We start from the raw sequence: 15,065 nt of genomic DNA on the forward strand, positions 1-15,065 counted from the left end.
ACTCTTTATATTATATTAAGATGGTTATATATCGATTTGTATACATTCCTTTTCTTATTTATTTTCTTATGGTTAATTACCACAGTTGGGTAATGAAAATATGCAAGTGAACTAATAAAACATGAAAACAAAAAATGTATATTTCATCAGGCAAAAAAAATAAAATATACATATATATATATATATATATATATATACTTTTAATATGTATGTCGAAAAGTGAATGGATACTTTGTCTGATTGGTAATAAGGGATGAGAAAAAATAATAAAATGTGATATGATATATTTTATGCTATATGAATAATTCAAAAAAAAAAAAAAAAAAAAAGAGAAAAATAAATATATTAAAGATGCATATCATTTAATAATACATTGATATACTTATATATTTAATAATAATCTGTAAAATAATATACTTATTTTTTCATGATATATTCATCATTTTAAAATATACTTGAATTTATATATGTATGATATAATATTATCACAACAAGTGAACAAAAATACGTTCTATTATTTAACTCAATATATTTTAAGAGAAAAAAAAAATATATTTTATATTTTGTCGACATTAATGTGTGCAGAAAGGAATAATTTTAAAAATTAATATATTTTAAAAATGTATAATATATATATATATATATGGATACATAATAATATATATATTATGTATACGTATATATAATATATATATATATATATAATACATATATTATTATATATATATTATGTATACATATATAATATATATTATATATATATAATAAAAAAAATAATAAAAATTATCTAAAAAACGATAATAAATATAATATTGTTAATAAGATATGACATTAATATATATATATATATATATGTAATCTTTATATTTATTTTATGATAATAAAATAATGACCGAATTATGTTAGATTTATTACATAAATGAAAATAACACAAATTGGTAATATATATATATATATATTATAATATATTTATATATATTATAAATATATTTATATATATATAATGTGAAATAATAAATAACGGGTTTAAAAAAAAAAAAAAATAAGAATAATTATAATATTAATAATATAACCAATGAGTAATATTATATAACGAGCAATTATTTTTTTTTATTTAAAAAAAGAAAAAAATGATTAATGAAAATCACAAAGGAGACATAAAAATTGATAATAAATTAATAGATATACAATTTTTAAATGACAACATAAAAAAGTATGATAGACATAATTTAAGAACTACGTTAAGAAAATATATACGTGATAATAATAGGTTATTAAATTATTATAAATTTAATGAAATTGTAAATAATTTTGAAAAGTTTAAAAATGTTTTCATTATATATACCAATATCTTTTTACAAAAGAATAAGATTTTCAATTATACTTTTCGATATTCTAAAATTATAAAAATATTATATTTAAATAAAAAAGGGAAACGATTAATATATGGAGATAATTATATTAAAGATACGGCACTAAATTTAAATAAAAATGATGCTAATCAAAAAAAACTTGGTTTCTTATTAGATAAGAATAAAAACAAAAATAGAAGAAATAAAGAGAATAAGAAAAATAAGAAAAATAAAGAAAATAAGGGAAAAGACAAATTAACACAAGATGAAGATAAGGAGAATTTAGGGTTTGATAAAAGTGAAGAAAATACTAAACAATTATATAATAACAATGAAGATATAGAAATACATAAATCTATTCCTTCTAATGATGATAATAAAAAAAAAGAATATTTTATAAATTTTCATTATGAACTAAAAGAAAAAGATATAAACAAATTAGAACATATTATATCTCATAGTAATATATCATTACCTACCTTTAGTTATTTTGATATATATTTATTTAGTAATAATAAAAAAATAAAATATGAAATTAATAAAAAGAATATTAAATATATTGATATTAACTCAGTTCTATATTGTTTATATATATCTGTTATTATATCATATATATATTTAAATGATTTCAGAAATGCCTATATGAAATTTTTAGAATATATATATTTTAAAAGAAAATTGAAAAAATTACGAAAGAACTATAATGAAACTGAAAAAAGAAAGTTAAGATTTAGTAGTCTTATTTCATCAGACCTGAAAAGTAAAATTTATAATTATTATGACGCATTATATGAAAAAAGAGCTTCTGTTATTATGCAGAAAATAAAAAGAGACAAAAGAGGAAATGCAAAAAATTATGAAAAAATTGAGAGACAGGAAGTAAATAAAGAAATAAAAACTCATGAGGATAACAACAATTCAGTTACTGATTTTGATATAATAAAAGGTCAAGAGAAATGTAAAGAATTTTCAAAAAATAAATTCAATTTTCTCAAAAAAAACAACAAAAAGAAGAAGAAGATAAAGTTAAAGAAGAATATTTCTGTCAAACAAGATACAAATATAACACATACTGAAATAAACATAAAAAATGATGATCTTCATAATCATGATTATAAACATAATGATAATGTTATAAATAAATATAATTCACAAGATGTGCAAAATGATAAGCAACATGTGGATCATAAAAAACTAATGGATGATCAAAATTTTATATTTCATGATGTACATGAAAATGTAAATCATAAGTGTGATCTGTCAAAAAGAAAAAATAAAATAAATAAAAAGTTTTTATATAGAAAAAATTTGAAAAAAGAAGAATCAAATGTTATTTCAAAAAAAAGAAAAACAAGAGAAGTTTTGCAGTTAGATGAATATATATTATACTTAAAAATTAAATATAAAGAAAAGTCGCTTCAAAATTTAACAAATGCCTTAACGACAATATATATAAATGATATATATTCATACATGAAACGATTTAAATCTATAATGAATATAGAACATGATGAAAAGAAAAATATGCTTAAAAAAGAGAGAATATTAAAAAAATATACTAAAATGAATGATAAGAAATATTATTCATATAATTATTTTTTTGATGTATTAATATATTTTACATATTTTAAACAAATAAATATAATAGAAGGTTTATTAATTATGGCCTTTATATGTAGTAAATTAAATTTTGTTAATATAAGTACATATATTTACAAGAATGTGTATTTATATTTTTATTTTATCTTTGAAAAGTATCAAAAAAAAAATAAGAAGAAACCATTCCATATAGGACACGAAATTAATAAATTTAGTTCATTCAAAATTAAAAAGATGAAAGATATCGATTATTTGAATGATCAAAATAATATATGTATAAAAGATAATAATCAAATGGACGACAAAACAAATGATGATAATTATGTGAAAGAAAATTTACATATAACGAAAAAAAAAAAAACAAAAAAGAGCAAAATAAATATAAATAAAAAAAAAACTCAAAAAAAAAAGAAAAAGAAGAAAAAAAAAGAAATTACAGAATTATTTAATGATACAAACAGTAACGAGGAGGAAGCTGATGTGAATGCATGTGAAAATTTCAATATTCCACAATGTGTTGATTCAAAAAATTATGATATATATAAGAATTATAGTAATATTAATGATTCTATAAGTTATAACGTAAAAAATGAGACAGCTATATATATATATGAATATTTAATTCACCTTTTAAAAGATAATAAAAATTTTTATATGATACATGATTTTCTAGAAGAAAATAAGTATTTCAAAAATTGTAATTATAACTTTTTAAATAATTATCTTAATATTGCAAATGATTATATAATTATAGCAACGAAGATAAAAAATGCATTGTCATTGAATAATAAGCATATATTTTATGGTATTAGAAAACATATATTAATTTATTTAAATTTAATAAATTATGTAGAAACAAAATATATTTTTTATGAAAATAATTATAATTTAAAAAATTTAGTTTATCATTTGTATATAGATAAAATTGTAAAAAGTTATGATTTCAATTTATATACCTATGAAAAAAATTTGTACGTATTAAGAAGAATATTATTTTTTGATAGTAATATAAATATATATCACTTATATAATAATTTTACTCTTAATGATAATACATTCAAAAGTATTTTTTATGCCATATATGAAAACTTAAATGTCCATGATTCTTATTTAATTACATATCAGGATATGGACGAACAAAATCTGAGTAAGGGCAATAATGTATATAACAACACAATAGATGATCAAAATATATATATGGATGATGATAAAACAAAAAAAAAAAAAAAAAAAAGTGTATATATTACAACAAATACAACTGATAGATATAATCATTATAGAGATAGTTTAAATTTCTTTTTTAATTTAAAAATGATCAAGAGGAAGAAAAAAAACGATGATGATAATGATGATAATATATATCAACCTATTATAGGTCAAAATGATACATGTAGTAATAATAAAACGTCAGTTCAGTTTAAGTTTGATAATTTGGAAGATAATAAAAAAATAAAAGATGATAACCATAATAATGATGATAATAATAAAAATGATAATAATAATAAGGATGATGATAATAATGATAATAATAATAATGATATTAAAAATAATAATAATAATAATAATAATAACAATGTAATGTCAGAAAAGAATATTTTTCAAGGTGAAGACACAGATAAAAATATAAATAATACAATAATAAATATAGATGATAAAAAGAAAAAAAAAAAAAAAAGTAATTATTTTTTAAATTTTTACAACAAAAAGATATATGAAAAATATAATAATAATAATAAAAGACATAAATCAGAAATTATCTTAAATATGTCATATAATAATATGGAAAATATAATAAGAACAAAAAATAATAGAAATAAAAGCTTTTTCGTACCTAAGAAAAGTTCTTATAATATATTTCATAATATATTATCGAAGAGGAACATATATATAAATAATACAAACAATGATAATATTATAAATTATAAATATTTTCCTTTTAATTATTATAAATATTATTATTCATATGATGATCCAATGAATAATGTAAAAAATCAAAATTTAAAAACTTATTTCAATTTTAAAAATAATCAACTTAAATTATTAATATATAATTTTTTATACTTATACATATTTGATGAATATATATATATGCATACACATAAAAAGGATATAAATGAATATTTTAATTTTGTGAACGTTTTAAAAAAGAAGCAAAAATTAAGATACAGGGTATATCATTTCTTTTGTAAATCAAGCAAAGATATAGGAGATGAAATAACTTATTATAAAAAATATATTAAAGAAAAATATTTAAAGAAAAATAAAAGGAAAGATAATAAAATGTATAATTCTATAATTAAAGAAAAAGGTATTGATATAAAAATGAAAAAGGATATTTCTTTTAAGGGTAGAAATAAAAAAGAAAATGATATATGTGCTAGAAATTTAGATGGTTCAAAAAATTTATTGATGAAGGAAAATAAGAGTGTGTCTTTAAAATCTCTTTTTATAGATAATAAAAAGAATTATAGTATTAAGAGTATACATTTTATGAGAGACATATATAGAAAGAATTATATAAATTACCATATGAAAATTAATATAGAAAAATATGAGCATATATGCTTCTTATTTTTAATAACTGAAATGTTATCTGTTGTTTTATTACCATATATTAATTTTCATATTCCTTTTGTATATACGAAAATAAATAAAAATATGAATGATATGGAATTTACGCACATAGATAAATTTAGGTTTGAAAATAAGTGTTATGATAATTATGATGATGATGATTATAATGATTATGATGATTATGATGATTATGAGGAAAAAAATATTGAACAAGTAGACATCCGAAGTGGGGATGACAATGATATCACTCATAATAATAATAATAATAGTAATAATAATAGTAATAATAATAGTAATAATAGTAATAATGATGTTTTTATGGGTGGTCTGTGTGATTCTTCAAATCTACATAAAATCAATAACACGGTAGATAAAAACAATTTGAATAACCTTGAAGTAAGAAACAAATTAACTTTTTCTAATACATATAACATGAAGGACGTTAAAAAAAAAGAAAAAAAAAAAGTTTTATTATTTAATAAAAAGAAAGGAACCAAAAGTACGTTAAAAACATCAGCAAAAAGAAGTAAAAAAACATATTATCATAGAAAAGTTACAAGTAATGCAAAGAATGAAACATTATATATACAAAAGTATTGTATACACAATGAAAATAAAATTAAATATACTATAGGTAAAAGAAATTCATCTAATATTTTTAATAGGAGAAAACAAATAAACAAACAAAAAATAACAGGTCACCAAAAAAAAAAGTATAATAAAAATAATTTAAAAAAAAACAAGAATAATGAAATATATCAATCATATGATGATAATAATAATAATATTTATTATATTGGCTTATTCAATATGAATAGAATAAATGATAAATTATGTAATATAACAAATTTAAATGTAGGAACAAAATGTATAATAGAACAAAATTTTTTATATAACGATTATTACAGTATAGATATTAATGAATTTAAAAAAATATTTCACAATAAAGGAAAATATTTTCTAATAAAAAAATATGAAAAGATTATTGCTCTAGCATATTTTACTAGATTTAATACTTATTTAATTTTTTCATTATATGAAAGAATAGCCATGTTAAATTATTTATATTCTAACTATAATTCTGTTATATCCATTTTAAGATATCTTAATTATGTACATTGCAAATTAATTAATAAATATGCCCCTGATCCTTATAGTAATAAAAATAAAAACAAGACGACGATCCAAAATATTCATAATGATAAATATGAATATAATCAAAATGATAAAAGTGATAAATGTATATTTTCTAGTGACAATATTTATAGAGGAAAAATCAATCCAACCATTGATAATATAAGGTTAAATAGTTATGATACAAATGATAAACCAAATAATACAAATATTTTCTTTTATATGAAAAATGAAGATATTCCTTTTAAGGATTATATATTTAATACATATAGTACGAATTATATAAATGATAGAAAATATATAACTGAAGAAAGCAATAAATATGTTAATGAAAATATTTTTGAAAAAATAGCTAATATTAAATCATTTCGTTTTTCTTTATTTTTTGATATATTTTTTGAATTAAAGGTCAATTTTAATCATTTAATTAATAGTCACATATGTGTACAGAACGGATTAAAATATTTATTTTTTTATATGAAAAACTGTCACAAATTTAATTTAATTATTGATTGTGAGCAGAAAGTTAAAAGGATAGAGCATATGAAATTATTTTATGATAATATAATTGACAAGGAAAAAGAAGAAAATTATGACAACAAAAAAATATATGATAAAAGTTGTTATTATTATAATATTTATAAACCAAGAAATAATCTTGAACACACGACTAATAAATATAAAACAAATGAATATAACCAACACCCTGATGAAAATATTTTTATAAGAACCAAATCAGATATTATTCTTTCGAAAAAAAATTTCTTAGAGTTGAAAAAAAGTGGTGAGTACACTTTAGATATTAAAGACATATTAAGAGAAGGTAATACAAATTATATGCATAAAGAACATATAAATAATAAAAAAAAAACAAACAAAAACAATTCTTTGAATGATTTTTTTTTAAATACACATGTATCGAAAGATTCAATGAAATATTCAAATATACAAAATGATAAATATAATAATATGGAAAATATTGATTATAGTAATAAATCATCAGAATGTATGAATGAAAAAGATAGACATAATAAATATAATAAATATAAGAAATATATTACAAATGATATATTTATAAATAATAAAGAATATATATTTGAATATAAATTAGATATGAACAAATTGAGAGGAAGTAAACTTTATTTTATTATTGGTATATCATTATTAAAACAAATAAATACAAATCCTTATTATGATAATATAAAAGAGGTTCATTTTATATATGAAGAAGATGATTTAATTAATAAAGAAATAAATATAAATAATATAGTAAAAAATGATTATACTGAATTATTACAATTAAGTTATAAATATATTATGAAAAGTATACATATAGATCCTAATAGTATATTAAATTATTATTATTTATGTATTATTTATTTATATAATCTAAAAATTAATAAATGCATATATATTTGTAAAAATTTTTTAATCAGACATAATATTTACGATATGTATACATTTCCTTTCTTTATGTTAAGTTTGACTGTAATGAGTTGTAGAACAATACAAAGTAAATCAAAAAAGAAATATGAAATAAATTATGATAATAATAATATAAATATGAAACATAATTGTAAGGACAAGTACTGTTCTATGCATTATAGAGGTTATCAACAACAATGTAAAAACAATAAAATGCTATATGAACATATGTCACCCTTTGAAAAATATAACAAACAATATGCTTCAATGCTTAATAGTGTAAAAATAAATGCTCCCAATTTTTTTAATTCTATAACGAATATTCAAGATATATATAACATGAACAATAAAAATATTTCGAATAATAAAAATATTTCGAATAATAAAAATATTTCGAATAATAAAAATCTATCTCTTGATTCAAATCTATCAATATCTTCAAATGATACCAACAATTCAAACAAATTATGCAATATAAGTAATATAATCAATTGCAATATTTTGAAGAATAAGGAAGATGAAATTGTTGTATTAAAAGAAAATGATGAAAAGAACCTAACAAATTTATATACCAATAAGAATGAACTTAGTTGTGATGAAGAAAAAAAAAATAAATCTAAAAAAATGATTATTTTTTCGGATACTACAAATAAGGATTTAAACAATAGTACATATGCAACAAAAGGAAATCTCATAAATAAAAATATTAATAATAATGAAAAAAAGAAGGAAAGGAAAATATCCGAGCAAAGTAAAAAGGATATTATTTCAACAAAGGTTAATGATGATTTATATCAAAAAAGACAAATATTGAACAAAGATTTCCTTGACATATTAAATAAGGCTATGAACATATTTTGTAATAATTTTTTTTTCCTCTATCTATATGTTTATTATATTATTCATTATTTTTCACTTTATGATATATTATTCATATGGGAGAGAAAAAATAAAAAGAAAAGAAATGAATATAAAAAGTATAATCAACAGACACATTTTCAAAATATGTCCTTAAATAATTTAATTAATTGTAATGGTTCAGAGTCTGATATGAATAATGAAAATAATAACCCTTTCAATATTGTGAACAAGAAAAATAAAGGAAATAAAAAACTAACAAATTGTATTAAAGAAGAAATTGATAAAATATTATTTTCCATGAAAATATTAGAAGGTAGGAATTGTAGCCAAAATGATGAAAAAAATACAAAAAATAGAAGAAAAATAAATACTCCAAACATATATGAAACGAATAAAAAGAGAACTAGATATTTGTATAACAAATTAAGTTATTTAAACAACATAAATATAAATAATAATAATAATAATAATAATTATAATAAAAATAATAAAGATTATATTGATATTAGTAATATAAAACTATTACCATGTTGTATACCTATATTGGTTATATTATATAAATATATACATAGAAATATTTGTTCTAAAAAGACAAAAAATAATTCGGACGTCTATATATATTTTTATTTACATAATTTAATGTCTGAAATAAATATTAATAAAATCACATGTGATTTACATAAAAATAATTGTTGTAATGATGGCACCAAAAAAGATCAAATTGATGATAGTAATTGTTTTTTTATATATTCAAAAGAAAATGAGCAAATAATAAATAAAAATAATTTTTTTTATGATAAAATAAAACGTAGTACATCCTGGATCAATAATGAAGATAATACATTCTCAACAAAACATCCTGATGATCATAATAACAATGTAAAAAGAAAAATAAGTTTAAAAAATATATATTTAGAAACTATGGTGTGGATAGGTTTAAGTGAGATTTTTATATATCTAAATGTATATCCAAAACTTATTGTATATTTGTTTCATATTATTAATACCTATGTAAATTTTTATTTAAGTTTGAATAAAAATAATAATACATATAACTATGAGAAATGTAATTTCTTTTATAATTTAACGCACCAGTTTATGTGTGTCAAATGTCTATTTCTTTTTTATTTATATAATAGATCTACAAGCAAAAAAATATATAATAAAAAATTTAATAGGAAACAAGATAAATTAAATAATAATATCCCTGAAATATTACAATGTGATAATATATATAGCAGAAGAAAAAAAATACTATTAAATAAAGAAAATTTTATGTCCTTTAAAAATATATATATAAAAATTCTATTATTCGAGATAGAAACACAGAAGGGTAATATAAATATGGATATTTTTGATAACCATGAAATATTTATAGAAAACAATTATGTATGTTTACAAGATGATCATATTCCAGAATATAATTTTAAATTGCCATATCGTATTATAGACAAAAATAAAAAATCAAAATCGAAATTTTGGCCTTTTAAAACAAAAAATAAAGAATTTAATACTATAAAAAATGATATAAAAGATATAAATAAAAAAAATAAACATAATGTAGTAGAAGATGTGAAAAAAGAAAATGTTGAAAAGAATCATATATTATCTGATGATAATCAAAAAAATAAAATAAATATAAAAGAACATAAAGAATTAATAAAAAAATTACATTTAGATGAAAAGAAATTATTTAATTCATTTTTTTATCATAATAGCTTAAATAAAAGACATAAAGAATATACAATAATAAAAAATTTGAAAATATATTTATCCTTAATGACTAAAATATATTATAATGATAGAAAGGTTCAAATTTTATATGCTCGTTATTATTTTTTAAAACAAAAATATATAAAGGTTATCAATATTTTATCTTTACTTAATGATCATTATAAAAAAAAAACATATTATTTTAAAAGAGACGAACAAGGTTATCTTACAAGTATACAAAAAAAAAATAACAATAAATCTAATAATATATATTTAAATAATATCTTGTTTTTCCATTTAAATAACCAATCTGATTTTTTATATGAATATATAAATATATATATGTATTATCAATCATATATCAAATTAAAAAATTACAAAAAAGCTAATTATTATAAAAATATCTTAAATACTATATTTTTATATTGTCCAATTATACCTTTCCATTCCTTCCCATTTATAAATCTTTAAAATTGGTAGGGAATCCAAACATTTTAAGACAGAAAAATTTTAACAAATAAAAAGTTACTTTCACTTATTATTTTATTGTTTTTTTTTTTTTTTTTAAACATAAAAATTTACCGAATTTTTAATATATATATTTATATATTTGTGTTTTTTTTTTTTTTTTTTTTTTTGTGTACTACAATATATTTATTAATAAATAATATTTTTGTGTGTTATTACATATCTGTTTTTTTTTTTTTTTTTGTCTGTCCCTTTTTAGTTTATTAAATAAAAAAAAGAAAAACATTACATATATATATATATATATATATATATGTAATATATTATTTTTGATATATATTTGTCACTTTTCTTATTTTTAATTAAAATAATATATATATATATATATATACATATATATTTAATTTTTTTTTTTTTGGTGGAATGAAGTATATATTTGTATTCTTATAATAAAAGCAATTTTTAAAATTTTATTTCTAAATTATTCATAAGAATATATTCGGTTCTTTTAATTATAAATAACTATTATCCTTTAAAAAAAAATTAATAATAATTAATGGATAAAACCCAAAATGAATAAAAAGAAATTGTTGTTTTTATATTATTTCAAAATATTATATAAGAATAATAAATAATTATATGTAATAAATATAAATAATATTTAATTCAATCTGTGTCGTGTTTTTTTTCTATATATTTATTTTGATATTATTATATACATTTTGTAATAAATATATAAAAATAAATAAATTTATTATTATATTTAAAATGGTATAAAATATAAAAAATATATTATTAAACATAATATAGAACATTTTTTAAAACATATATATATATATAATATATTATATGGATCGCTATATATATATTATTATATATATATATATATATATATATATATATATATAAAATAATATATAATTTTATATATATTAAAAATATATTATGTACATTATATTAAAATATATTATATTATATCATATCTCTATATGTAATATTATATTAAAAAAGAAAAAAAAAATTATATATAAAAAAATATACATTTTTGTAATAATTATAAAATATTAATGAGAAAAAAAATATATATAATTTTTATATAATAATTATTTTTTTATTATATAATGAAATTTTTTTTATAAATATAGTTCATCATTCTCAAAATATTATATATATATAAAATATATATGTTTTTTTATTTTTTATTTTTTATTTTTTATTCTTTATATAGAATTATAATTAAATTTATTAATATATATATATATTTTATTATTTTAGAAAATGCCTTTTCTATTTTAAGCTTAAAAAAAAAAAAAAAAAAAAAAAAACCAAAAAAGAAAAGAGAAATGAAAATATTACTATACATACATATAATATAATAATATTTTTATATAATATTTTGATTTTTTTTTTGTACGAAAAAGAGAAGAAATTATTTAAAATATAATAATAAATACTAAATATATAATTTGTATAATATTTTTATACATAAATATTTAAGGTTTCGATTATATTTATATAATTTTTTCCTTTTATTAATATATATATATTATAATTAAAATTATTTGTTGACTTTTCCTTATTGTGATTTATTATTTTATTTTTTTACCTATCTATTTATCATTGTGTTATAAAATTATAAAAATATGGTTGCGATAAAAGAAATGAAAGAACTTGCCTTTTCTAGGCCTAGTTTAGTTGAGACATTAAATAAGAAAAAGAAATTGTTAAAAAAAAAGGAGAAAAGGACAGTGCTTTTATGTACCTATGCATTCATTACTTTCATAATATTTTGTATAGGAATATTATATTATACAAATAAATCATCCTCATATAACAATAATAATAATAAAAAAAATGAATATAGTTTAAAAAAAGAAGAAATTGAATTACTTCGTGTTCTTCTAGAAAAATATAAAAATGAAAAGGATGGAATTATGAATAAATTCTCAAATGAAGATAGTGAAAAAAATTCCACATTAAAGTCCCAAAATAATAATATTAATAGTTATGATAGTAACGTTAGTCATGATAATATAAAATCTAATAAGGAAGAGTATATTAATTTAGAAAGAATATTACTAGAGAAATACAAAAAGTTCATTGAAGAAAATAATGATGAAAATAGAAAAGAGTTATCAAATCTATTACATAAATTATTAGAAATCAATAAATTGATTATACTTGAAGAAAAAGATAATAGAAAAGTATATGCTATAAATGATAAGTATGATGAAAAGGGTGCTTTGGATATAGGAATGATTGAAGAAATAAAATATAAAAAAGAGGATCCAATAAATAATATAAAATATGCATCAAAATTTTTTAAATTTATGAAAGAACATAATAAAGTATATAAAAGTGTAGAAGAACAAATGAGAAAATTTGAAATTTTCAAAATGAATTATATAAGTATTAAGAGTCATAATAAGTTAAATAAGAATGCTATGTATAAAAAGAAAGTGAATCAATTTAGTGATTATTCTGAAGAAGAATTAAAACAATATTTTAAAACATTATTACCAGTACCTAAGCATATGATACAAAAATATGTGAAACCATTAGAAAATCATTTAGAAAAAAATATATTAATAAATGAATTTTATACAAATGGAAAGAGAAATGATAAAGATATATTTATGAAAGTACCAGAAATATTAGATTATAGAGAAAAAGGTATAGTACATGAACCAAAAGATCAAGGACTTTGTGGTTCTTGTTGGGCATTTGCAAGTGTTGGAAATATTGAAAGTGTATTTGCTAAAAAAAATAAAAGTATTTTAAGTTTTAGTGAACAAGAAGTTGTAGATTGTTCAAAAGATAATTTTGGATGTGATGGTGGACATCCATTTTATTCATTCCTTTATGTTTTAGAAAATCAATTATGTCTTGGAGATGAATATAAATATAAAGCAAAAGATGATATGTTCTGTTTAAATTATAGATGTAAAAGAAAAGTATCTTTAACATCAATCGGTGGAGTTAAAGAAAATCAATTAATTCTTGCATTAAATGAAGTAGGACCTTTATCTGTTAATGTAGGAGTAAATAATGATTTTGTATCTTATTCAGAAGGTGTATATAATGGTACATGCTCAGATGATCTAAATCATTCAGTACTTTTAGTTGGATATGGACAAGTGCAAAAAAATAAATTAAATTATAACCATAATAATATAAAAAATTATAATATAACACAAAATTTTAATCAACAAGATGATAATATTATATACTATTGGATTATTAAAAATTCATGGAGTAAAAAATGGGGAGAAAATGGATTCATGAGATTAAGTAGAAATAAAAATGGAGACAACGTTTTCTGTGGTATTGGTGTCGAAGTATTCTATCCTATCTTGTAAATAAATAAATATACATATATATATATATATATATATATATATATATATATATATATATATGTTAAGTTGAAAATATATATGGTCAAATAATTTCTCATTAATATATTTTATATATACAATATTTTTGTATATCAAATTAAAAAATATATTTTTCCCTTTTCATTTGTATAGTTCAAATATATAATTATTATTATATAATATTCAAAAAAAAAAATTTATATGATTATTTTATTTTTAATTATTCATTTTAATTTATTCTATTTTTCTTTTTTTTTTTCTTTTTTTTTATGTTTAATTTTTTTTTTTTAAGATTTAATATAACTTTTTATTTTATTATGAAAATTAAATTAAAATCCGTTTTGACATTTTTATATTAAAATGATAATTAAAAAAAAAAAAATATAATAATTAAATAAATAATATAATATATTACAAAAATAAAAATGAAAATCTACAGAATATGTTAAAAATTGTAAAAGAATATATATATATATATATTTTTTTTTTTTATTCTTGAATTTTTATATATTTTTTTGTTCCGACATATTTTTTTACTTGAAGAAAAATATTTATATATTTT

The 15,065-nt window shown here is 17.2% G+C and overlaps 2 protein-coding genes across 2 annotated transcripts; both read left to right on the forward strand.

The window, feature by feature from the left end:
• Positions 1-1,130: 1,130 nt before the first annotated feature.
• PGSY75_1457900 (hypothetical protein) lies at positions 1,131-11,129 on the forward strand (the record flags this gene model as incomplete). Its single annotated transcript, XM_018788264.1, has 1 exon — positions 1,131-11,129. The coding sequence occupies one exon, from the start codon at positions 1,131-1,133 to the stop codon at positions 11,127-11,129; it is 9,999 nt and encodes a 3,332-aa protein (XP_018639636.1).
• A 1,640-nt stretch (positions 11,130-12,769) lies between these two features.
• Positions 12,770-14,485, forward strand: PGSY75_1458000 (cysteine proteinase falcipain 1; the record flags this gene model as incomplete). The annotated part of the gene is made up of 1 exon (XM_018788265.1): positions 12,770-14,485. The coding sequence occupies one exon, from the start codon at positions 12,770-12,772 to the stop codon at positions 14,483-14,485; it is 1,716 nt and encodes a 571-aa protein (XP_018639637.1).
• Positions 14,486-15,065: the final 580 nt, after the last annotated feature.

Source organism: Plasmodium gaboni, chromosome 14 (assembly GCF_001602025.1).
Source record: "Plasmodium gaboni strain SY75 chromosome 14, whole genome shotgun sequence".
NCBI classification, from domain to species: Eukaryota; Apicomplexa; class Aconoidasida; order Haemosporida; family Plasmodiidae; genus Plasmodium; species Plasmodium gaboni.